We start from the raw sequence: 25,590 nt of genomic DNA, 5'->3' as shown, positions 1-25,590 counted from the left end.
TTTTTTCATGTCCGTCTTGTTTTAGTCCGGAGCCCTGGAGTAGCCAGAGAGAAAATAATAATAATAATAATAATAATATAAGGTGAATGATCTCAGGGCTTATTTTTCAACATTTGGGCGTTACATAGTGAATTTCTGCTTCTTTCACTTTATTTCTGAACATGTCTGAATCAAATGCTTCAACATCAGGAGGAATGGAGGTGTAGAATGATAGAATGTAGCTCTACAGCCGTTTCCATGGCAACCTACGTAAACACGCTGATTAATGTTTCTCTTTCACATGAAGCCATTAAAAGGCTAATTTTATGGTTAAAAAAAATCCAGCTTTTGTTTACAGTAGTATGTAGTTTGTTTAGTAGTTGCTGATGAACCAAAAGTATCGCTTCATTTATAAAGTTCTGTCGTAGAAAATATTAATGGAGTGTGTTGTAGCGGAGCAATGCCACCTGCAGATCTCCGCCTGCGGTCATAATGTGATACAAGAATTACAATGAAGTCAAATTAGTTACAATGTTACGGTGAAAAGCGTGAAGAAAACTGCTTCTAAATGACATCTCATGCAGCTGATAGCGCAGCGTTGGGGCTCTGCAGCATCTCAAGAGCCACCAGCTCCATGATCACGAATGAAATGATCTCTCTTCTCTCGTATTAAGAACTTCAGGAATTGACTTATTATATGGTGTTATTTTTGATTTTTCCTCAATGATCACTCTGGGGCTCCATGTTTGCTGTAGATTTCAGAAAGCCAGTTCAGCATCTCTTCCACCTTGTAGGTAGCGATAACTCCAGAGATAATTCCGCGCCAAGCTGATGTGTCAGATCCCGCTGTGGCTCCGCTCTGGCCCAGCAAAGAAGTGGCACCAGCGTACCATAACAATGGAGTATAGTCCTATAGAAGATGGAGTTATATACAAGTCTTTTATATATTTCTATGTTCTCCATGTCTTCGTCTGCATTTTTGGTATATTTGGTGAGTCACAGCGCCCCTAAAGGCCTGCCATATGTGGACGGGACCAAGAGAGATTCTGGATCTGATAGAGTTCTGTAACTTATTCTGCTGCCAAGAACCACAGGAAAGAAGAAGTAAACCAGAGACTTGATGTCTTAGCAGAGTGTAGTGAGCAGGAGAGAAGTTAAACTGGAATGGGGGCAGTTTTGGGTACAGCTTGATGCTGGGAACCAGTAGAGAGACACGGCTAGGCACACAGCTACAATCTAATCAAATGCAGAAGTTTTGAAAGTACTGCCAGCAAGGAGATTTAGACCCTGGTTACATGTAGACTCCCGACCATAAAACTACCAGGAGAATATGAACTGGGAGTCATGCCACTCTGGAGGCCAGCATTGTTGTTATTGCCCATATACTGAGCATATGCAGAAGTAGTATTTACTACGGCTATAGTATGCATCCACGGTAGCAGTGCTTCCACTGTCTACAAGGGGCCAGGGCCCAAGTGTTTCCAGTACATATCGTCTTTGCGCATCTATATGACAACGGAGTATTCGAAAAGTTCCAATTTAGGAATGGTGTTTATAAAGTTGCATTTGCATTTTCAGCGGCTCCAAGCACCGGAATCATGTAAACAACAAATGTTTTGCGATATTGGCACATTAGTACATGAACTGTGTAAATATCTACATATGTAAATGATCACAATCCACATTTTGGTATCAAATCATCATCAAGATGTTCCTAGTTTAATGTAGTTTTATTCAATGTAGTGTATACTCGGTTGCTCCTTATTTCCCGGGCATCGCCACTGTGAATCATTTCAAGTTGCACTGTAACCGTGAAATTATTTTTAAAAGGTCCTAACCATTCTTCTTAAAGAGCCGGTGTTGCAAAAAATAAAGCGGGCATTAAAGACCTAATGAATTGAAAACTAACCTTTAGTTTTCATCTCTGTGGTAACAGTATGTCGTAGTGGTTACTCCTCTCACCATAAGACCTCACGTTGGACTTGGGGGGGCCTTTCCATATGAAGTTTGTATGTTTTCCTTGTGCATGTGTGAGCTTTCTCTGGTGACTCCTGCGGCCGTCCAAGAATATGCATTGAAGTCTAATTTGTGGCTCTAAATTATGTGTGTGTTAATGTGAGAGTGTGTGGTCGTGGGTCTCACAGTTTGCCCTGTGAAGAACTGGTGACCTGTCCATTTACAAATCAAATTCCTTCTCTTTCTCTTCCTGTAAAACAGTGAAATACCTGAGAACTCATTCTGTACTCACGTTTGTTTCCTCAGTCTCGATCTAATAAAAATGTGTCTGTGCAGGAATCTCCTCTGCATCCATAGCAGCAAATGTGGAACGGAAATAAACTCCCACTTAGACATAATTCCAGTTGGTTCCAAGTGTTATTCATGTGGAGAAAATGTATGACCCTAGTATGCACCAGTCTGTGAATATATAGAGCTTTTCAGACCAAACAATCAGAATTGATTGCAATCAGTGTAATAACATTCATACAGTTTTGCCAAAGCTGGCCATTCACAGATGATTAAAGTACATTGAAGTGGCTCTTCAACTTCATTAATGAATTAATGAATTAAATCAACATGTGCTCCAAAGGAGTCATTAAAACTTTGTGATGGCTAATAAAAAAAAAAGATGAATATATTTTTGTGAAGAGCCATTTACAGCTGATAGGTGGGCTACATGAGTAAAGCAGGAATTCAAAGGAGCACTCACTTTGAAGGTAGTGGGCCTGTTGTACTCTGTGTGGAACGTCCCATCTCTGCAAGAGACATAAAAGCAGAATGGTGGACAAGGTATTCCTTCAAATGCAAGCATCCCTTTAAAAAAAGCTGTGAGGCGTTTAGGCCCTTCCATGCTCTCCACATTGTGCATCGGCAGACCATGATTGCATCCATACTACACTCTTGGTTCACTTCCATGCGTGCTCCACAACGTTCCATAACATCACACTCCATAACATTTCATAACGTAAAGTAACGCTCCATAGCATAACGCTCCATAATGTAACGTTCCATAACGTAACGCTCCATAACATTCCATAAAGTAACGTTCCATAACACAACGTAACGATCCATACATTCCATAATGTACCAATCCATAACAACGCTCATAACGTAATGCTCCATAACGTTCCATAATGTGACAATCGATAATGTAACGATCGGTAATGTAACGATCCATAACATAACGCAACGTTCCATAATGTAACGTAACGATCCTTAACGTTCCATAATGTAACATAACGAAACGATCCAGAAACGAGTTTATGTTTCACTTCAGGAATTCTGAGCCTCTGGCTCCATTTGTTTTTGAATTGTGATTGTTTAGATGGGAGACAGAGGATCTCCTCACACAGGAACCCGGTAGCTCTGGAGCATGAGCAGTCGGCACACAGGGCCGCGCCGTCACAAAATTTGGGCTGTGCGTGGTTTTGACGTCAGGCTTACACTGCTGAGACGCGGAGGTGGGAAGCATGGCTGGACCTTTAGAGAGTATGTGACAGAAAGCTGAGACTCCGGTGACTTACTTATAGTGCAGCAGCTCGGCTCCCCCATGTTTGGAGCTGGGATCCACCTTCACTTTCTTACAGAGCTTTCGGCCCTCTGAATCACTGAAACAGAACAAAAAAAACCCACACAAGCAAGTTGGTCAGATTTTTAAAAACATATATCCCTAAAGTTACTTTTCTTCTAATTTGATAACAATGATAGAGTACAGTTACACACTGCTCCTAAGGCCCACGTGTACACGATGGCTTCAAGAGAAAATGGCAAACTTTCATAGCGTTTTGGGTGTGTGTTTACACAAGTGTTCAGAGCCACTGAAAACACAACTTTTCAAAAACAGTTCCCAAGGTGGACATTTTTAAAAATGTTTTGAAAATTTTACTTTTCTGAAACACTGTAATTAGTTCTTCTGCTCATTTGCACGTACAGACATTCAAGTGGACAAGTTATTATGTTGACTGTCAAAATAAAACTACCAAGTCCTTGGAGAATATGGAATGGGAGTCATGAAACATTGTCATTATTATCCATCTACTGAGCATGTGCAGAAGAAGTATCGTTTACGACCATGGCTCGTATGCAGATTTTAAACATTTTCAAAAAGTTGAGTTTTCCTGGGTCTGCATCTGATGTGTCGTTTCAAAAATGTGCGTTTTCTTCCATTTCCATGAAAATCAAGCATTTTCAAAAAGCTGCCTTTTTCTCGGGTACATGCCGATGCTGTAGAAGCATTTTCAAAAAGTTACACCTTGGGAGTAGTTTTCAAAAAGTTGTGTTTTCAGTGGCTCCAAGAGCCGTTGTGATCTAATTAGACACTCAAAAGCAACAACAGTTTTTCTTTTTAACTTGAAAATGTTGTCGTATAAATGTGGCTTCACTCGTGTTCTACAGTAAATAATATCCGAAACAGATGGTAAATCTTATCAAAAAGACCCAAAGTAATTTCACTGATACTATGTCCGATACATGTTCAATTGTTTGGGGGGGAAAAAAAACCCTAAAAACTAAAACCACAAGTTTAAAAAAAGAACATTTGTACAAAACCTTTATACAGAACGTGATCTGAACAAGCTGAAATTTCTGAAAAGAAGTTGTACAATCTGAAATTATACCCAATACCATCTTATTACATCTGCCAAGGACATAAAATCATCGGAGTATATTTAGGGTCCGATCACTGACAATGACCCTATTGAAACCACAGTGATTATTATTAGGGTACGAGCACTGAAAGTGATGAAGGACCCTATTCTTTAAAGAAACATGTCCTGGATGCACTGGGACACATTTTCAGTGATTTAGTGTCCTGGGGTCATTGGATGTTTTGGGTCTTGCAACATCAGACACCCTCATCCAGGCGACCCGGCTGGGGTGATCAAGTCTCAGCTTGTGTCCCAGTAGCAACCCACGGATCTGCCCTTTTCAGCCAAAGCCACCTCATGGCTTTTTCTGCAGCTTCACTTGTGGATTGGATGGCCCTCTTCTTGGCCGTCCCTGTAATGCCCAAGCGGCCGAGCACTTTACAGAGGGAGTGTCCTGCAAAGCCTCTACAGCCAACTTCTATGGGTTTATAGAATGTCCTCCAGCCCTTGCCCCTGTACTCCTCCACCAGTTCCTGGTACTTGGCACGTTTCCTTTCGTTGGCTTCTTCAATACGCTCTTCCCAGGGCACTGGAAGTTCCAGTCTGATCAGGTGTTTTGAAGCCTCAGAGATGATGATCATATCTGGCTGGAGAGATGTTGATGCAATGTGCTGGGGGACCCTCGGCTGATTTCCCAGGTAAACGTGCAGCTGCCAATCAGGGCCTGTGTGGAGGAGGTCTGTTGTCTGTGGACATGCCCGGGGTCTCTCTCCAGCTTTGATGAAGGAGATTGCCTTCTTTGGGGCACGGTGGTGTTAGCTGGAGCTGATGACTGAGGCTATACTCTCGGCTACTGCTTCGAGTACCTGGCTGTGACGCCAGCGATAGCGACCATCAGTCAGGGCCTTTGGGCAGCTGTAAGGAGATGTTTTAAAGAGCCTCAACCAGAGCAAAGGGGACAGGAAGGTGTCTCACTCTTCCACCACATGGAGGTTTGCTGGGCTAGGGAGGGCATCGTATACTGTCTGTACAAGAAATTGGACACGGTGGAAGTCTGCCTGCATGATGTTTGACCAGGTGACTTTGTGCTGCAATGTGCTCTCCCACCAAGTCCATGCTCCCTGCTGCCAGAGTTCCATTGCCCTGCAAGCTCTTCCTCCAAGCCTGCTTGGACCTCTTCCTGGAGTAGATGGTTTCTCTCTTTGCCCCGGGCATGGTTAACCTGGCTCTTGGGGAAGTAGCCCAAGCCTGCTCTTCCTGTAGCCACGACCCCCACCAGTGCCTTTTGCCTGAGGCATGACTCAGCCATCAATATTACATTTTGTGCACATTTCCACTTCCTCCCTGTCCTTCAATCCCGGCTGATGACACCTTGCAGTCTCTGTACTGTAGGGCTTGTCTTGTGCGTGCCACTTTGAATTCTTCAGTGAGCCCACTGAAGGGTAGCTGCAGGGTGTTGCTCGTCCTGTACAGGGCAGCACTGTTGAGGCTGTGAGGAAGGCCCAGCCATTTCTGAAGGAAGCTGCTGATCTTCCTTTCGAAGGATTCCACAGTTGTTACTGGAAATGCATACACTAAAAGAGGCCACAAGATTCTGGGCAGAATGGAGTGCTGGTACATCCAGGCTCTAAATCTGCCAGGGAAGCCAGGCTTGTCTACCTTGGTGACCCACCCTCGGAGCTCTTCAGTAGACTTCTGGATGGCAGCGGAGTCTTTCAGGCTGGAGTCCAAGAGCTCTTGACCGGTTGCTAGATGATGGATGGGATTGCCATTCCTGATCTTGAGAAACGGAATTTATCAACCACCTTCCCCCTCTTCAGTACCATGGACCTTGATTTGGAGGGCTTGAAACTCATCTTGGCCCATGTGATGAGTCTCTCCAATCCTGGCAAGATCCACCCGCTCCCTGGGACTGATGTTGTTGTGATGGTAAGATCATCCATGTAGGCTCTTATAGGGGGCTGTCGAACGTCTGATCTGGATAGCGGCCCTCTGCATTCCACCTCAGCAGCCTTCACCACCATGTCCATCACTAGTGGGAAAAGGATAACGGAGATGGTACAACCTGATATTATTCCTTTTCTCAAGGCGATGCCAGGCTGATGTTACTGACCCAGAAGTGACTCTGAGCCTGAAATTATCATAATAATCCAGGATCAAGTCCTTGATCTTGCTGGGAACATGGTGGAGGTGTAGCGCAAGCTCAGCTAGTTTGTGTGAGATGGACACATAGGCGTTGGTCAGGTCCAACCACAACACAACGAGCTCGCCTGTTCTCATGGGCCTCTCTGATGAGCTGTGTGACTACACCAGTGGGCTGCTTTGATGACCTCTTCAACCTCTTTCAGACTGTCAACTCTGTCAACTTGAATTTTGCTGTTGGTGGGGCAGGGCTGATGAGCGCATAGTTGGGTTCTAGGACTTGTCCCTTCAATGGGTCGCTCATGGTGTACGTTATTTAAATTATAAATATTATTATCACCTTTTTCATTATGGGAAAATGCATTTTTGAGGGCCTAAACATATATAACTTTTTGTGACACTTTTCACAGTCATCAGGCCCGGCAAGAGTGTAGAGACTGAAGGTGTCTGGTTGACCTTCCTGAGAGACTGAATTTGTCTGATTTAACTTCAGGAGATGGTAAATGGAATGGATTTCACTTATATAGTGCTTTGTCGCTGTGTGAGCAGCCCCAAAGCACTTTACGTAGCTCATCACATTCCCCCATTCACACACACATTCACACACCATTAGAGGCTGCAGCCATGCAAGGTGCTGTCACTCCAAAGGGAGCAGTTTGGGGTTTAGTGTCTTGCCCAAGGACACTTTGGTATGTAAGCAGGCAGAGATGGCAGAGATGGGAATCGAACCTGCAATCTTCCGACTGGGAGACGAACAGGTATCTGGTTTCACTTCAGGAGAGTGTAGAGACTGAAGGTGTCTGGTTTACGTTCAGGAGAGTGTAGACATTGAACGTGTCTGGTGGAGCTTCGCCTGATTATTATGAAGTCCCCCTCTTCCTTTTACTTTTTCCTTCCAAGTACTTTCCAAGTGTTTTTGAACATGCAAAGATACACTACTCACAAAAAGTTAGGGATATTCGGCTTTTGGGTGAAATTTCAGGACGAGCCTAAAATGCATTCAAACCTTTACAGGTGAACTTAATGTGACCTTCTCTAAGCTTTTGAATGCACATGTCCAACTGTTAAATGTTTTAATACTTTTTGCACAAGTTGCTGTTCTCTAACAAGGAGCTTAACGGCAAAATTCACAACAGTTGTTTGATCCTGTAATCGACCAATAAATGTCCTCGATCAATTATAGTTGGTGTTTAAACAGTCGTCCTCATCATGCTGTTCACATTTTGACATCATGAGACCAAGACGACACCTAACGATGGATCAACAGTACCTCGCATTGTGAAGCTTCAAACAGGACGTTCTCAGACGGAAGTGGCCACTGAGCTTAGAGTGTCACAGAGTGTCATCAGCAGGTTGCAACAGAGATACCGAGAGACTGGAAGAGTCACAGCAAGGTGTAGAAGTGGACGTCCTTTGGCCACATCCCATGCTGATGACCGCTACATCGTGAACAATGCCCTGAGAAACCGGATGATGAATGCCACTCAACTCCAGGCACGTTTAAGGAAGGTGAGAGGCACCCAAGTGTCACGTCAGACCATTCGAAACCGTTTACATCTGCGTGGTCTGCTCTAGACGACCTGCAAGGGTACCTGACCACACCATCAGGTACAGGCATTGTCTTGCATGGGCCAGTGAGCATTTACGCTGGACGAGGGACCAGTGGGCCTCAGTGCTGTCCTCTGATGAAAGTCAATTCATGTTGAGCAGAAATTATGGCTGCCAACGATGTTGGAGACATCAAGGAGAGTGCTATGCATCAGCCACTGTTGTCACCAGACCAGCTTTTGGTGGTGGCGGTGATACGGTGTGGGCAGGTGTGTCCAGACAGTACAGAACTGCCCTACACTTTGTGAATGGTACAGTGTCAAGCCCATACTACCTGAATAACATCATTAATCCAGTGATTGTGCCCCTACATGAACAACACAGGCCTAATTTCATTTTCATGGACAACAATGCTCCAGCTCATCGAGGTCACATCATCAGGGAACGGCTGTTGGAGGCTGGTGGACCTCAAATGGAATGGCCTGCACTTTCTCCAGACCTGAATCCCATTGAAAACCTGTGGGATCAGCTGAGTCGCCGTGTAGAGGCTCGAAACTGCACCCCGGACCCTCAATGACCTGAGGGCTGCCCTTCAAGAAGAGTGGGATGCCATGCCTCAGCAGACAATAAGTCGACTTGTGAACAGCATGAGACGTCGTTGTCAAGCTGTAACTGATGCTCAAGGGCACATGACAAGTTATTGAGACGTTGACATTTTTTGTTGTGGTGCACCCACCATTGTTCTTAACTTTTGTTTCAGTAAATTGTTTGAGATGAGGAAATCACCAGTGTATCCTTCTACTTAAATGTCCTACTTCCATGATATGATATCACTGTAGCGTGAACTTTTTACATTTTCCATAAATTTCACCTGAAAGCCAAATATCCTTAACTTTTTGTGAGTAGTGTATAATAACCTATTTGATTATGCATTTTTACTTGTTGCATTCAAAGGTTTTTTCCATGTAAAGGGCTTTGAATTTCCAAGAGAACGAGCAATAATTAGCAACTACCAGCATTCACTTAATGCTGTAAAGACCTGCGATGGGTGACAGTGACATTTACTCTGTTAGCAATAAAACAATAAAATGAGTGATTTCCTCATCTCCTCATTATGTTTTTATCACCTGAGACAAACATCCACACACATTTCTTTTTAAAATGTTGGCACATCTAATATGATATCAATTGAAATCTGATCTCACTGTTTTTACATATGCTGTCTATTTAGACCAAAGCTTATAAAATGTGTCTTTTTGCACCCTGAGGGAAAACGATAATTTTTCCATTATATAAATCCCATGAATAATATCGACCCATTCTTCGATGGTCGGTGATTCCACTTTCAACCATTTTCTGGTAATGGCTTGTTTACCTGCGGCAGTAATATGGCCAGTAACTTTCTATCATTTCTTGACCAATTACAGAAAACGATATCACACAGATAGAGTTTCACATGTAAGGGGGATGTTTGATCTGAATATATTATTTATATGTATATGTAACTCTTCCCAGTAGCTCCTGATTACCTGACAACTCCAAAAGATGTGGTAGTGATTTGCCCCATTTACCCCGCAGAGTCTCCAACATGCATCGCCCCCTCCCCGGTGACGATTCTGAACAGGTGTGAGGAAGAATCTCACCAGGTTTTTCCAACAAAATTCCCGCCACATGCCGGACCCCGTCGTAATACATGGTAGCTGACAGATTGCCTCCCAACTCTCCACCGAAATCAAATTATTACCTTCATTTTCCCATTTCCTCCTAATATAATCTATACCGTCGTGTTTAGATGTTTGGATACTGTTGTAAAGTTTTGAGATTATTTTAATACATGCTGTGGATTCACATAATGTCCAAAATACTTCTACAGGGCCCAACTCCCCTCCTTTCAAAACTGTTTTCAGGTTCTGATTAAAATAATGCCTAACTTGCAGGTATCTATAAAAGTCATCTTTCTTCATTCCAAATTTCTTTTCCAGTGTTTCAAAGTTCGAAAATGTCCCCTTGTTGATGAATGAGTAATATGTAGTCAATCCTTTTGCGGCCCAATTTGTAAATCTACTGTCAATTTTGTTTGGTTTGAAATCCGAATCGTAGGCACACCACCTCATTCATTTAGTCAAGTCTCCTAATCTACACATTTTGACCATTTCCTGCCATGATTTAAGAGAAACCTCAAGTAGAGGGTTTTCAGAGGTTTTCAGCTCCTCCTGCAGTTTTCTGTCAGCTATTAGGGTCCCAACTGGTATTCCCCTCACCAATGTACCCTCCACATCTTTCCACCCTGCACTGTAAGATGAAGAGTATAAACACACTAATGGTCTCAGCTGATCCACCAGGTAATACACCCGCAGGCAGGGAAGGCCCAACCCCCCCTTGTCTTTTCTCAGTTGTAGGGTTTTGTATTTAATCCTGGCCTTTTTCCCCTGCCATATGTATCTTGACAGTAAACTGTCCCATTCTAAAAATTGTTTCAAAGGTATAGTAATTGGCAGACATTGGAAAAGGTAAAGCATTCGAGGAAGGATATTCATTCTAATGGATTCAATCCTGGAACCTAAACTTAAAAAGGGAATAACATTCCATCGCTGCATATCTGACTTTAACTTTGAAGTTAGGGGTGCATAATTAATATCAAACATTTTAGATAAGTCCTTTGGTAGTATAACCCCCAAATATTTAATGTACTTTGTCTCCCACTTCCAGTCATATGCCGTCCTAATTTCAGTTGGGGGTTCATAGTTTAGTGGTAGTACCTGGGTTTTGTTAATATTTATTTTATATCCTGAGAGTTGTCCGTATTCCCTTAACATTTCCATCAGTGTTGGGAGCGTCTGTGTGGGTTGAGTTATAGTTGTTAGCAGATCGTCAGCGAACAGGGATAGTTTTTGCTCTCCCAGTGGCATTTTGACCCCCGTGATGTCAGAGCGTTCCCGTATCCACTGGCTCAGGGGTTCTATGAACAAAGCAAAGAGGAGCGGCGACAAACAGCATCCCTGTCTTGTACCTCTTTCCAATATGAATGAATTAGTTAGGTTACCATTTATTTTGACCTTAGCTTGTGGTACATCATACAGAGCCACTATTACTTCTATTATGTTTTGATGGAAACCAAATTTGGATAATACTTTATATAAAAATGACCATCTCACAGAGTCAAAAGCTTTCTCTGCATCCAGGCTTATTATGAGGGTCTCTAATGTTTGTTGTGTAACTTGTCTCATGATGTGCAGTGTCTTTCTAATGTAATCCTGTGTTTGCCTTTGTCTAACGAAGCCGGTCTGGTCCTGATGTATTAAATTTGGCAAAATCAATTCCAGTCTTCTTGACAATATGGAGGTGAACAGTTTATAGTCTATATTTAAAACACTAACCGGACGATAGCTTCCACAATCTACTTGATCTTTTCCCTCTTTTGGAATAATAGAAATTACTACCTCTCTCCATGAGGGGGGATCTTTTTATTTTCCAGCACCCAATTGAATGTTTTTAGTAGTGTTGGGATTAAATTACCTTGCATTATTTTGTACCACTCCGGGGTAAAACCATCCGTTCCTGGGGATTTCCCTGCTTTTAATCTCCAAATGGCTGTTTTTATTTCTTCCTTTGTTATTGCCGATATTAATTTCTTATTTTGATCTCCCGTGACCTCTTGTAGGTGTATCGAGGATAAAAAGGCTTCAATGTGCTGGTCTTCACTCAATTGTGATTGGGAGTATCATTTTTTATAGTAATTTTCAAAACTAGATCGCATTTCTTCTTGGCTGCACTGTATATTGTTTGTTTCTGGATTTCTAATTTTATATATTGTTCTTTCAGCTTGTTGCTTACGTAACTTGTAGGATAAAAGCTTTAGTGATTTTGATCCTGTTTCATAGTACTGTTGTTTTATAAACAGCATTTTTTTCTGTATTTCCTGCGTATTTATTTCATCAATTTCTTTTCTTATTTTAATAATTTTACCTTTGGTCTCGTCTTTTAGGGTTGTCGAATGTTCTATTCAGTTCATCTTCAAGAATTTTAAGGGTCTGATGTCTGTGTTTCTTTTCATATGAAGCGATTGATATTATTTTGCCCCTTATTACCGCCTTCAATGCGTCCCAAACTATTAGTGGTGCCACCTCCCTGTTGTCATTGTGTTCCAAGTATGATTTAATTTCAATCTTAAATTTTTCTTTGACAATAGGGTTATTCAGGATACTGCTGTTTAATTTCCATAGAGTTGTCCTGGGCTTATTTTCCAGACATACCGTTGTGTAGACTGGGTTATGGTCCGAGATGTAGTCACTGTTTTGATTATATTACCAAATACATTTTTCATTACAAATATCTTTCTGATATGTTCTGATTAAAATATTGGAGATGGCTATAAAGGTAGAATTTTTATGAAAAAGTTTAAAACCACTACATCAAAAGTAAAAAAAAGTCATGAAAAAAAAATCTTATCTAAATATATTAAACATCAATAATACATTGATACCTAACTATAAGCTAATAGAATATGGAGAGTACTTTATTAATCCCTGAAGGGGAATTCAGGGTATGAGGATAGATTTATTTTTAGCTGTTGATATCTTTGTCTTTATATTTGGTCTGAAATGGTCACAGACCACAGCAAAAATATATGTTAATGATGAGGATGATTGTTGAGGAGGATGGGGTCCAGTGCCAAAAAAAATCTTCGGCGCCACTGTTCATACTCAGGAAAAGCTGCCGAAAAGCATGCCCCCTCACAGCAGGCCACACCCCCTCACAGCAGGCCACACCCCCTCACAGCAGTCACACGTCTCCAAAGTGGCGTTTTACCTTTTCAACTGTACAGTTCATTTCTCACTTTCAATATTTTCAGAAATACATTTCTTGGAACTGTATCAGTAATAAAAGAGCCGCCCTGTTTGTCGGGTTTTAACTGCAGGAACTGAGTGATGCGTTCAGGTGCATCATGTTAAGTCCCACCTCCGACTTGTTAATGAGCTGCGGGACTCATACAGTAGCAAGGTTACTTACGGTGGCCCTGAAGTGCAAACCACAACAAAAATCACTAAACACAACAACAACAATGTGGCGCCCGTATATCGCTGATTGGACAACAGTACAGTACGGCTTTTAAACCGGAAGTTATTCTGCTTGTCACTGCTTTGGATCTGTGCACTGTGTCGCACCCCGGCAACCTGTGTGGCTAACTTTGTCTGCCAATGATCCGGGGCCGGCCACAGCTTGCTGTGTCTGTGGCTGATCAAGTGATCTGTGGTTGGCTGCGGCCGGCTGTGTGTATCGATACTCCATGTCTAACCGTGGCTCGCTATGTGTAGCATTACATACTACGTGTACACATAGATATAAATACTAGACACCGTACAGCCTATCAGCGGCTGTTGACGCGATCTGCCGACAGCGCAGCCATCTTGGAGAGGTCACCCACTTGTTCTAAACATATGGATCCCAGGCTAGAAAATCCACAAAAACAACCGCACTGCTGAACTTTCTTCTTGGTCTTATGGAGGATGAATCGGCCTTCAGCCTCCATAAAGTCCTGGTCAGCAACAGAAGCTCCTTCAGCAACAGACTCATTCAAATAAAGTGCAGAACAGAGTCTCAGGAGATCCTTCATTCCTGAGGCAACAAGACGATGTGTGTTGTGTAAATTGTTAATCTCACTCTGCTCCGCCTCACCATCACTGTTGAGCTTAACTTTGTATAAATTTGTATATATGGGCAGTTCATTTAATAATTCTTATTATACTTTACTTTTAGTTGAATTAATATTTCTTATTTAACTTTATTAAAATGATTTCATTCTGTGTGGAGCCATATCAAATAATTTCTGCCGTGGATTAATAAAGTCATCTGATTCTGACAAAAACTACACATATGAATGCCAAATCTCAAACACAAAAATAACAGTAATCTATCTATCTATCTATCTATCCATCCATCCTGTATTGTAGTTTGTCCATGTAGAGTTGCCGTAGTTCATATTGTGTTTGACATCACCGGCAGGCGCAGGAGCAAGCCCCACCCCAGACAGATCTGGTACCGTATCATATTACCGTATCATATGCCAGCTACGCTGGCATATGATACGGTTACTTTTACTCGTACCGCCATTTGGGGCATGGCAATCGCTTATCACGCCATGAAACAGGAAGTGGAATGTAAATAGCATGTACATGGTCTAATCGGCCTCAAAGTTCACATATTGCATCAGAGACCGACCTTCATCACATCTATGTCACAATGACGACCATCAACAACAATCAGGGATAGTGCCACCTGCCTGAAACAGAAATGTAGGCGTACATGCACAAAAGCTCGACATGTGACACATTCCGACGTGTGTGGGTGTGCGAGGACCTGCTCAACGCTGCTTTGCCTGCCTGTATGTCTGTTAGGAAGATTACATCAAAACTACTACACAGATTTTGCGAAATGTTCACCAGAGATATTAGGCCATGATGAAGATTCCATTAAAATTTGGAGGTGATCCAGACACTTGTTTAGTCCCCCCGCCCCCTGTGAATGTGAGGAGTTATGTAAAGCGCTTTGGGGCTGCTCACACAGCTGTAAGGCGCTATATAAGTGAAATCCATTTACCATTTGGCAGATGTCAGAAATCTCTGATTGCTCGTTTTACCAACTGATGTCGGTGAAAGCCTGTTGCTTCTTTAGTGACATGATTTCTGCAACCATAATGATACAAATTATGATGATGAGCTTCATGTTGATGTTGCTTGGATAGCAACAGATTTTGCTGCAGTTTACTGCTCAGGTCTGTCTTTCAGATTGTTCAGCTTGAAAAGGTGCAGTGAATGTTTCTCGTAACCTTTATACTACGCAGGGTCACTTGCCGGTCGTTGGACTCGCTGGTGAGCTGGGTTAAGCTATAGAAGTGACACCCCTGATGTAGGAGAAAGGAGAAAGAATTTGTATAGATATTCTCTTTCCTCAAACAATACCTGCTCGTCCATGGGATGTATGCCGGCAGAGTAGTTAGCACTTTTAAGTACTTGAGATTAAAGTTAATAGGTGACTTTTTTGTAGGTACGAGTGTGTGTGTTATTGTCTGTTTTCATAGCCCTACAGTGGACTGGGTGTGTCCTGGCACATACTTCAACAGGTAGTACTTGAAACAACACTCAAGAGGATCTGTAGAGACTTGTATTTAAAAAAGACTTTGTTATTTATATGTCAAACAGTATTTCAATGTTGGCACAGGTGACAACAAGTGAAGTATTTGTACTTTATTCATGTTTTAATCAAGAGTAATGTATCTTTACTTGAGTATTAATTTATCTTGGCGTACTTGTGGCAACTCAAAATGTCATCAAAACCTGTAAAACAGTAATACAACATGGAAAAGTATTAGGCCTAAAACCTAAGCAATTACAGGAAAACAACTATTTTAATTTCATACTTCGTTCTATACTAAACTATAGCAGCAATTCTATTTCCAAACATCTCAAAATACAGATTTTTCTGAGTTAATCAGACTTTTTTGGTTCAACCAGAAAGGTCAAAAGATAATGAAAGATCATGGAGGGACTGTCTCATATATTAACCTTAACCAATAATAACCCCCACAAGCAACACTACCTGAGATTTAGGTCAAGATTACATGGCTCGCTTTGATTGGACAGTCTCCCGAAATTACATCCAGATTGTTTTTCTTAGAATAAAAAAAAAAACCAACAACAACAAAATACCAAAGAAAAATAAACCGAAGAAAAAAAGACATCCTGGACTGAGTGTTCAGAAAGCATTTAATGTAATGATGTTGATTCAATACAAATTTATTGAAATAAATTAAGAAAATATGCTGCCTCCAGATGTAGTCTGCGTCTCGTCTTTATGCAATCACGTAAACCGCATGCATATATACCAAGATAATCAAGGCTACATGGTGAATTCATTAACTATGCCAGTATGAATATGTGAATTTATATTAGATCTGCAGTGACAGTCTGCAGTACTGATTATATACAGTATAGAGTGCCATCATACAAGCTTTACGTTGTATAAGGCTTCTTTCTATAATTGAAAAACACTGTTGTTGGAAAGAACATAAATATGCATCTAAACCACTTACACATACTTCACACTTTCTACAACAGAGCATCGGAGGGCATGGAGTTCCTCTAAAGAGAAAAGTATTTTCTGATAATGAGACATTGCTGAAGGTGGAGTATTTACAGTAGAGGTGGTGGAACTCGGTGATGTGGCTGTCCAGCGTTGGGTTTTTTAACGAGCCATATATCTGTGTTAGTCTGTGCTTGTGTTGGCAGACAACACGTCAGATAAGAAATGTGTGCTTAATGCCACGTTCAGCTGACTCACGATGGCAGATGGCACCAGTCAGGTCGCACCGGGAGCAGATGTGACCTCGACACGTGTTTGGAGATGACGTGCAGTCAACCTGATTGGAGACCAGGATGCTGCTTCTAAAATCTTGATAAAGTGCCACAAGTAACGGGACTAACAGTACTAACTACTTTGCTCCCTACCTGCCACTGTTACCGCTAAGCCTTGTACAAGGGATCAACAAATCTGTTGAAAGCAGATGAGGGATGTCACCTCAGCGAAATTTTAAGAAACGCTATACTTCCAAGGTCCTCACAGCAAGAATGTTGCTGGTTTGAACCTGCACACCAATAGGATCTTTCAGTGTGGAGCTTGGATGGATGGATGGATGGATGGATGGATGGATGGATGGATGGATGGATGGATGGATGGATGGATGGATGGATGGATGGATGGATGGATGGATGGATGGATGTGTTGGGATCTCACAACACCACAGAAAGTTTGTTCATTTCTTGGGAAAGACAATTTTCATGTCATAATACACAGTCATGACAAATGAATTCGGATGCAGGAAAGTGATTGACCATCACGCCCAGTGGGGGGGGGGGGGGGGGCTTTTGCCACAGCAGATCCTCCCTGCTTTCTGCCAACAAGACACTTCCTTCAACCAATCAGCCAGTCACTGATTGGTTGAAGCTTTCGGGATTCGACACCTTCGAATCCACAAACTTTCAACAAAAAGCCTGCAAAAGCAGTCTTGCGGAGAGTCTTGCAGGGAGTCTTGCCCTGAGTCGGTGGGTTGCTGGAGGCAACTCACCCAGCATTAGCATACAGCTAACACCAGAGACCTGCAACCAGAGGCCTTCACTCCTCAACTCCTCAACTCCTCTGCTAACCCGACCACAGTTTTCCACAACAAGCAGGAAAACCATCACAGACCTGAGCGACCAGCTCCTCAGTCTGGACAAAGGAACAACCAGGAGCTGCAAAGAAGGACTCCTGAAACATCAACTCCATCTTCTTCTCCTCAGCCTGCAGAACCAGCAAACCACAGTTAGCAGGAGGTGCTAACTACAGGAGAAGACACCAGCTTCCCTCCAGCAGGACAACAACCAAACTCCTTCAAGGAAGTGGTAACAACAACTGGGCTTTACCTGAGATTAGTTAAACCCGATGCTATGATAGAACTGTTTAACTTCATGAAGATGTGTTGATTCTGTTACACTGATTGAGTTCTATAGATAATGATATTAGGAGCCGTTATCAACTTGTAAACCAACGTTAGCTCTGCCACAGACACAGGGTCTGCATGCTAATCTTTGCTTTACTAACCTGTTAACTCACAATCCTACACATATCACATCAAATACAACATCACACAGTAACTGAACACCATCTGACGACTCCTGACGTTTTACAACGCAAGTCTCATTCACATCAACTCATTCTAGAAATGGTCCTTTAGCAGAGACACACAGGAAGCAGATGCCAAAGACTAGCTTCCATGTTCCATTGTTCTCCGAGCACATGGTCGAGACCCAGGACAGACTTCCTGTTCTCTGACAACCTCCATTTGGAATGTAGTTTCTTACGATCCGCCATCTTGTTTTGTAGTTCCATCACATGTCTCACACACACACTCCCTCCACCTCTCGTTCTCTCTTTCTCTCTCTCTCTCCACACACACACACACACACACACACACACACACACACACACACACACACACACACACACACACACACACACACACACACACACACACACACACACACACACACACACACACACACACACACACACACACACACACACCCCAAGCTGTATATAGGTAATTAGAATCTTTGTTTATTTGTTTTCATTGTAAATAAATATAATTTTTGGAATCATACTTGCTGTTTTATTAATGAGCACAAAGGTGAATGAAATGTTGACCTCTTCTGTGTCAAGAACTCCAAAATCCTTCAATCTTTACTGTTAATTCTGGTAATTGTAATTAATTTGACTATTAATTCAAATTCTTGATTAACTGTTTATTATATCTTATAAGACTGATATAACTGAATTGGCTATCATTTCCTGTTAAGACAGGTGGAGCTCCGAGATATCTGATACAGATCAGATAAAATTTTCAAGAACATAATTAATAATAATAACTATCTTTGATAATTATTAATCATTTTCGATAGCCAACCAAAACATAAATAGTGATCCTTATGAGGTAAGAAATCCCTACAGATGGATGGATGGATGGAGGAATGGAATGACAAGTAGATGGAAAAGAACGTTTGGATGGATAAATGTGTGGAGGGATGGAAGGATGGACAGAAACGCATGGATGAATGGAAGAATGTCTGTATGGATACATGTGTGGAGGGAAATATGAGGTGGACTGAAGAATGGATGAATAAAAGCATAGATGGACAGATAGATGGACAAAATAATGTCTTGATGGTAAAATGCATGGGGGGGATGGTTGAATGGATGGACCGAAGGATGTACACTAGAGAAGCACCGAACCACATTTTTTCACTTCCAATCTGAACCTGATACCGAATTTGGATATCTGCTGACACCAATACTAGTCCGATACCGGAGCTCTGTTTGCTTTAATATCATTATTATCATTATTGTTGATTTTATATGAGGCTGTAATAAACTGCTCTCTACAGTAAAGTATGAAATGTAGGAAAGGTTGCATGCATTATCTCAAAAGTCAACCTGAGGTTAGTATAAGGTCAGAAAAGGAAGCAGTAGAAAGTATTTTTATTCCATTAGGACAATGTGGGGGTCTGCGTGACGTCATCATCTCAAAATAAACTAGTTCTATCTTTAAAACCTCAGAATCACAATATTATACTATATATCCCTGGAGAAATTCTTTAACATCACAGCACCAACACAATGTTTCCAGCTCTAACGCAGTTTCATGGGAGGTTCCTTGGCGACCCTAAATTGCCTCCATGGGTGAGTATGGTTGTCTGTATCTGTGTGTTTGCCCTGTGAGGCCCTGGAGACCGTCCAGGGTCTAACCTGCCCTTATCCATTGTATGCTGGGAAGTGGGATAGAAGATTGATGGATGGATATATATCAGGGATAGATCTTAATTTTTTCCCCACGAGTCGAGCAGACAAGTGAGCCATGGGTTGCACTAGTCCTGCAACCAGTGAAATATATATTGTTAAACAAAAACACTTTTATGTTATATTAAAATTACTATCAGAGAAATAATAATAATTATTTTTTTTTTTTAATGTTACATTTTGTGTTGCAGGTGCATCATCTTAGAGCTTTCTTCCCTTATGGTACATGGCAAAAAACAGAATAACGGCTCAGGATGTAGTCACCCCCTGTCTTCCTCATCACCTGCTGGGGGGGTTACATTGGCTTTTGCACTTTTACGTAGGCAAAGGCTTCTGCACATCATGCAACAACATCTTGAAGTTATCCAGTTGTTATCAATTTTATATGTAATAGAGAATACTAGATAATTAATGACTAGTTTTAGACAACAAATAAATTGTAGTATCGTACATTAAATGATATTATTCAGTGACCAGAGTACACCACTAAAAAAAACACAAAACTGATGAATGACAGAGTCCAGTAATGTCAAACACAAAATGTGTATCCAGTTTGTCGTCACTAAAATATTTTGAAAAAAAGTATTGAAGCACAATTCATGAAAATTCAAATGTTCTTGTTTCAGGTGTCTGATCGAGGGACCGCTTCAGGAACTGCTCATCCACATTGCAGTAGGGAAGCACTGATCCATGTTTTTTCACTTCCAATTCAATCCTGATACCTGAATTTGGATATCTGCTGATACAGACATGACTCTGATACCAGAGCTCTGTTTGCTTTAATATTATTAATCATATATTATTAATTTCATAAGAGGTACTGTGGGACTATTTTCAGGGAGTTTAGCGTGGAGTAGGACAGAGGCGTGAGCTGCTGTTTTGATGCGTGGTCAGCACCATTCTACTCGGAAAGCTGGCGTTTCAAAACGGTGACGTCTGGCGGCAGAGCATCCACCTGGCTGTACAACGGCTTTGCAAACATCCACGTTGATGTTTGCTTTGCAGTGTTTTGAGCGAAAAATACGTTCAAACAGCGGGCATGTCATGAAAAGACGGTTAGCCACAATGCTACTTCCGTAGCACAGCAGCCGGCAGGGAAACGCCTGTGGAGTAATTTCAGTAACAGTAAAGCAGACGCATTCATGGATCGGAAATCTCCACAAGTTGGATCGGAAATTTTTCATTTTGCACTAGTCCCACAGACTGGCCATTGGAAATGTGTAGTAGTCCGTAGAAATATGTACTTGTCTCGGACTGGCGTTAAGATCGACCCCTGTATATAGTTGATGCAACAAGGTGGACGAGCGCCTTCAAGCCCAAACCAGAATTTGAACAAATGTAGAGCCAGACCTGCATTATGCTAAAGTCAACAGAGCCACTTTGTAAAGGATTAATGATGGATTCATCAGGAAAGGAGGATGAATCCCTGCATGCCAATTAATTATTACTCCTCTAAAACACTAATCCTAATCCGTGCTGTGCTTGTTTGTGCTCTGCTATTCCTGGAGTCCAGAGAAGACTGTGTCTGTTAAATTTCAACAAGATTGGACGAGGGGCAGGCCTGTCCTGTTCTCCCTTCCTGTATGAGATCATCCATCCTACTGGTGGAATCCAGTTGGCTAACCTTCAGCTCCCTGTCATCTGTTCAAAGTGTGTCTTCCTGGCCTCGGTGGCTCTCTTCATTGGCAGCATTGACCGTTCTCACGCTGTGACATGCACTCTACTCTCTCTTTTCCTCTGTCCACCATGAGCTCTGGGCTGGAGCTTCGATTTGGAACTGGTCCACTTGAGATGGACAAGAAATATGCCAAATTGCACAATGCTTTGCTACAGAGCCTGGCACTGGATCCGTGTATCCTGTAGCGATGAACCCAGCTCACTCAAGCTCCCCTGGTGGGTATATGGCCGACTACAAAGCTCAGCTTAGCATTAGCACTCTCTCCTGAAAGCTGGAGTATTTGGAGGGGGATAATAACAGAGTCTTCGAGGGTGAAAATGTAAACAATAAGCAAAATAAAAAAAGACATGCATCATAGAGTGCCTCTGTAGAAAAACACGGGCTCCTACACCTTTGACAATTCTTTCAGGTCCTTTTTCATTTCATTGCTTTCCTCCCCCCCCCCCCCCCCCCCCCCATCTTCTTGGTTATGAATCCCAGATAAGCTTGACAGAGATTGTGAAACAGAAAGGGTACGAGATGTCAAAAGGGAGTTACTCCCTCCGTCATCATTTCCTGTTTTATGATACATTCATTCCTCTATGGCAAGAAGATGGTTCATACTGTTGATGGGTTGACATGTATTAAGAACAGTGGAAGTGAACTACAGAAAGGCAAGAGGAGCAGCAAGCCAAAGTCAAATCACCAGGGAGCAACGCAAGTTGTGCAGTCGGTGTCTCAGGAGTATGGAGTGTTTAGCACTTCCACAGTATGTTCCAGAGATGAATGCACTCCACAAGCTTAAAAGGCACATCTATCGCTCTGCCTCTCAGAGCGAGTAAGAGTAGAATATGAAATATTCGAAATATTTAAGATGAAGGTCTTCTATAAATATTCTCTTCTGTCCATGTCGGATTCATCTCAGACTGGAAAGCTTAGTCAAGGAAACGGCATGAACCGATGAAGCCACTTGGATAATTGGTGAAACGTCTTCCACAGTATGTGACAGAAGCAAGTCCAGTTGACCTGATGAAGTTGTTCTGAGACTGAGGCTGATTCTATTAATTAATGTTTTTAATCAAAATTAATATCTGGACTGGTTTAAGGATGTGTTTCTGTGGGTTTTCTCCATTGCACACAATTTTGTCCCACAGTCCAAACATTTGTATCATATCGACGGATCTTAACTAGGTTATTTTTGGACAGGTTTTATAACACATAAAGTAGTCAGATAGTCTGTCATGTTCTGAGATCATATTTGTTCTTTAATACACATTCACTCAGGCATAAAAAAAAGTCAAGATACTCATTCAAGACACTCTTCATTGCATATCAAATAAGTCTCCCATTAGGCTGGTGATTGAATGAAAAGACCAACAAGCAATATACAGATATTCACTTTAGAGTTCACACACAATGATGTTGGTGTACTCATTGGAACAATCCTGGTTCATTTCTTGGACGAGCATGATGTTGAAGTGTTGGACTGACAATTAAAAAAAAAGACCAAACATTCATCCTCGTTGGAAGAACACCGCGAATTAAGAAGTTGAAGTGAGCTGGGGATCCGGCGTGAAGAGTCATGCATAATGTATAATTATTATTATGGTCCGAGAGTGAGAACTCAGTCTGTTGAACACCACAATTTAGATTCTTCTTTCATATAAAGAACCAGGATGACTGAAGGTGAGGACTGACTCATTGGCATGATCCTTGTTTTTTCTTTGAATGAAAGTCTCCAGTTGATTCAAAAGAAACACTCATCATTGTGGTTTTATATATATATATATATATGTATATATATATCCCTATATATAGGGAAGCACTGACATACATTGTTTCACTTCCGATCTCAATACCTGAATGTGGATATCTGCCGAAAACGATACTATTCTGATACCAGAGCTGTTTGCTTTAATATCATTATTATCATTATCGTTGATTGTATATGAAGCTGTAATAAACTCTCCACAGGAAAGTATGAAATGTACAAATGTTTGCATGTATTCTCTCAAAAGACAACTTGAGGTTAGTATAAGGTCAGAAAAAGAAGCAGTACAAAGTATTTTTGTTCCATTTGGACAATGTAGGGTTCTGTGTGATGTCATCATCTCATAATAAATCAGCAGCAGTAGAACCTCTGAGGAACAGGCCCAGTAAGAGTGGACAACCTGTACTGAGCAACACGTTGCTGAGCACCGACAAATTAACTGTTAACACAAATGTTCTTGTTTCAGGTGTCTGATCGAGGGACCGCTTCAGGAACTGCTCATCCACATTGCAGTAGGGAAGCACTGATCCATGTTTTTTCACTTCCAATTCAATCCTGATACCTGAATTTGGATATCTGCTGATACAGACATGACTCTGATACCAGAGCTCTGTTTGCTTTAATATTATTAATCATATATTATTAATTTCATAAGAGGTACTGTGGGACTATTTTCAGGGAGTTTAGCGTGGAGTAGGACAGAGGCGTGAGCTGCTGTTTTGATGCGTGGTCAGCACCATTCTCCTCGGAAAGCTGGCGTTTCAAAACGGTGACGTCTGGCGGCAGAGCATCCACCTGGCTGTACAACGGCTTTGCAAACATCCACGTTGATGTTTGCTTTGCAGTGTTTTGAGCGAAAAATACGTTCAAACAGCGGGCATGTCATGAAAAGACGGTTAGCCACAATGCTACTTCCGTAGCACAGCAGCCGGCAGGGAAACGCCTGTGGAGTAATTTCAGTAACAGTAAAGCAGACGCATTCATGGATCGGAAATCTCCACAAGTTGGATCGGAAATTTTTCATTTTGCACTAGTCCCACAGACTGGCCATTGGAAATGTGTAGTAGTCCGTAGAAATATGTACTTGTCTCGGACTGGCGTTAAGATCGACCCCTGTATATAGTTGATGCAACAAGGTGGACGAGCGCCTTCAAGCCCAAACCAGAATTTGAACAAATGTAGAGCCAGACCTGCATTATGCTAAAGTCAACAGAGCCACTTTGTAAAGGATTAATGATGGATTCATCAGGAAAGGAGGATGAATCCCTGCATGCCAATTAATTATTACTCCCTCTAAGACAACCTTCCAAACGAGGACAATGGACATTGTCGGCTAGGACACTTAGCGGCACTGAAACGACCAAAATACTTGGGCTGGACCCGATTATTGGAATATTCAGGCCACAGGTGATACATGATTGCATGCATGCGACACTCTGGTTTACTTCCTTCACGTTCCATAACGGAACATAACGTAAATAAAACGATCCATAACGTTCCATAACGTAATGTAACGATCTAGAAACTATCTCCACTTCTGCTGCCCAGTGTTCTCAACCTTTCCTCAAGTAGTTTATGTTTCACTTCAGGAGTTCTGAGCCTCTGGCTCCATATTTGCTTTTAAATCATGATTGCTCAGACAGGAGACAGAGGATTTCCTGAAACAGAACCAAGTAGCTCTAGAACAGGAGCAGTGGGCAGCACAGTTAAGTTTCACTTTCCCTTAAAGGTCCCATATTATACTAAATCGACTTTTCTGTGCATTAAACATCATAAAAGTGCTATTTGGGGTTCATATAATCCCCAAAATGTTTTTTCCATTGATTCCCTCAAGCTCGAATTCACAGTGATCTTTCTCTGTTCTAACTGGTGGAGGAGCTCAACACCTTGACTCAATTTGATGAGCGGCACAGAGCTGGAGAAGCCCCGCCTCTAGGAAGATTGACATGCGGAGAAACCAAAACAAGACACGCCCACAAATGTGCCCAAGAGTGCACGCAGCCTCTTCTCTGCTCTCTCAGTCTCTGCTGCTTCACATTGAAGGCTGCTGTTTTTGTTGCTGTCGATAACTGTTTTCACCTTCATGTCCACTGGAGAAAATGTGTTTTCACCTTCATGTCCACTGGAGAAAATGTGTTTTCACCATCATGTCCACTGGAGAAAATGTGTTTTCACCTTCATGTCCACTGGAGAAAATGTGTTTTCACCTTCATGTCCACTGGAGAAAATGTGTTTTCACCATCATGTCCACTTGGAGAAAATGTGTTTTCACCTTCATGTCCACTGGAGAAAATGTGTTTTCACCATCATGTCCACTGGAGAAAATGTGTTTTCACCATCATGTCCACTTGGAGAAAATGTGTTTTCACCTTCATGTCCACTGGAGAAAATGTGTTTTCACCATCATGTCCACTGGAGAAAATGTGTTTTCACCTTCATGTCCACTTGGAGAAAATGTGTTTTCACCATCATGTCCACTTGGAGAAAATGTGTTTTCACCATCATGTCCACTGGAGAAAATG

General features: G+C 41.9%; 1 protein-coding gene across 1 annotated transcript in view; it reads right to left on the bottom strand.

The window, feature by feature from the left end:
• pdia5 (protein disulfide isomerase family A, member 5) overlaps positions 1-25,590 on the bottom strand; it is a 147,415-nt gene that overhangs the window by 70,175 nt on the left and 51,650 nt on the right. The window contains exons 4-5 of the mRNA XM_080498412.1: positions 3,501-3,584; positions 2,687-2,732 (exon numbers count right to left, since the gene is read on the bottom strand). Of these exons, the coding sequence (XP_080354538.1) occupies positions 2,687-2,732; positions 3,501-3,584 (130 nt within the window). The remainder of the gene's footprint in view (positions 1-2,686; positions 2,733-3,500; positions 3,585-25,590) is intronic.

The sequence above is a fragment of the Blennius ocellaris genome, assembly GCF_963422515.1.
Source record: "Blennius ocellaris genome assembly, chromosome: 6".
Taxonomy (NCBI): Eukaryota; Metazoa; Chordata; class Actinopteri; order Blenniiformes; family Blenniidae; genus Blennius; species Blennius ocellaris.
The sequence above is the reverse complement of the archived record's forward strand: the minus strand, read 5'-3'. Positions and strand labels throughout refer to the sequence as shown.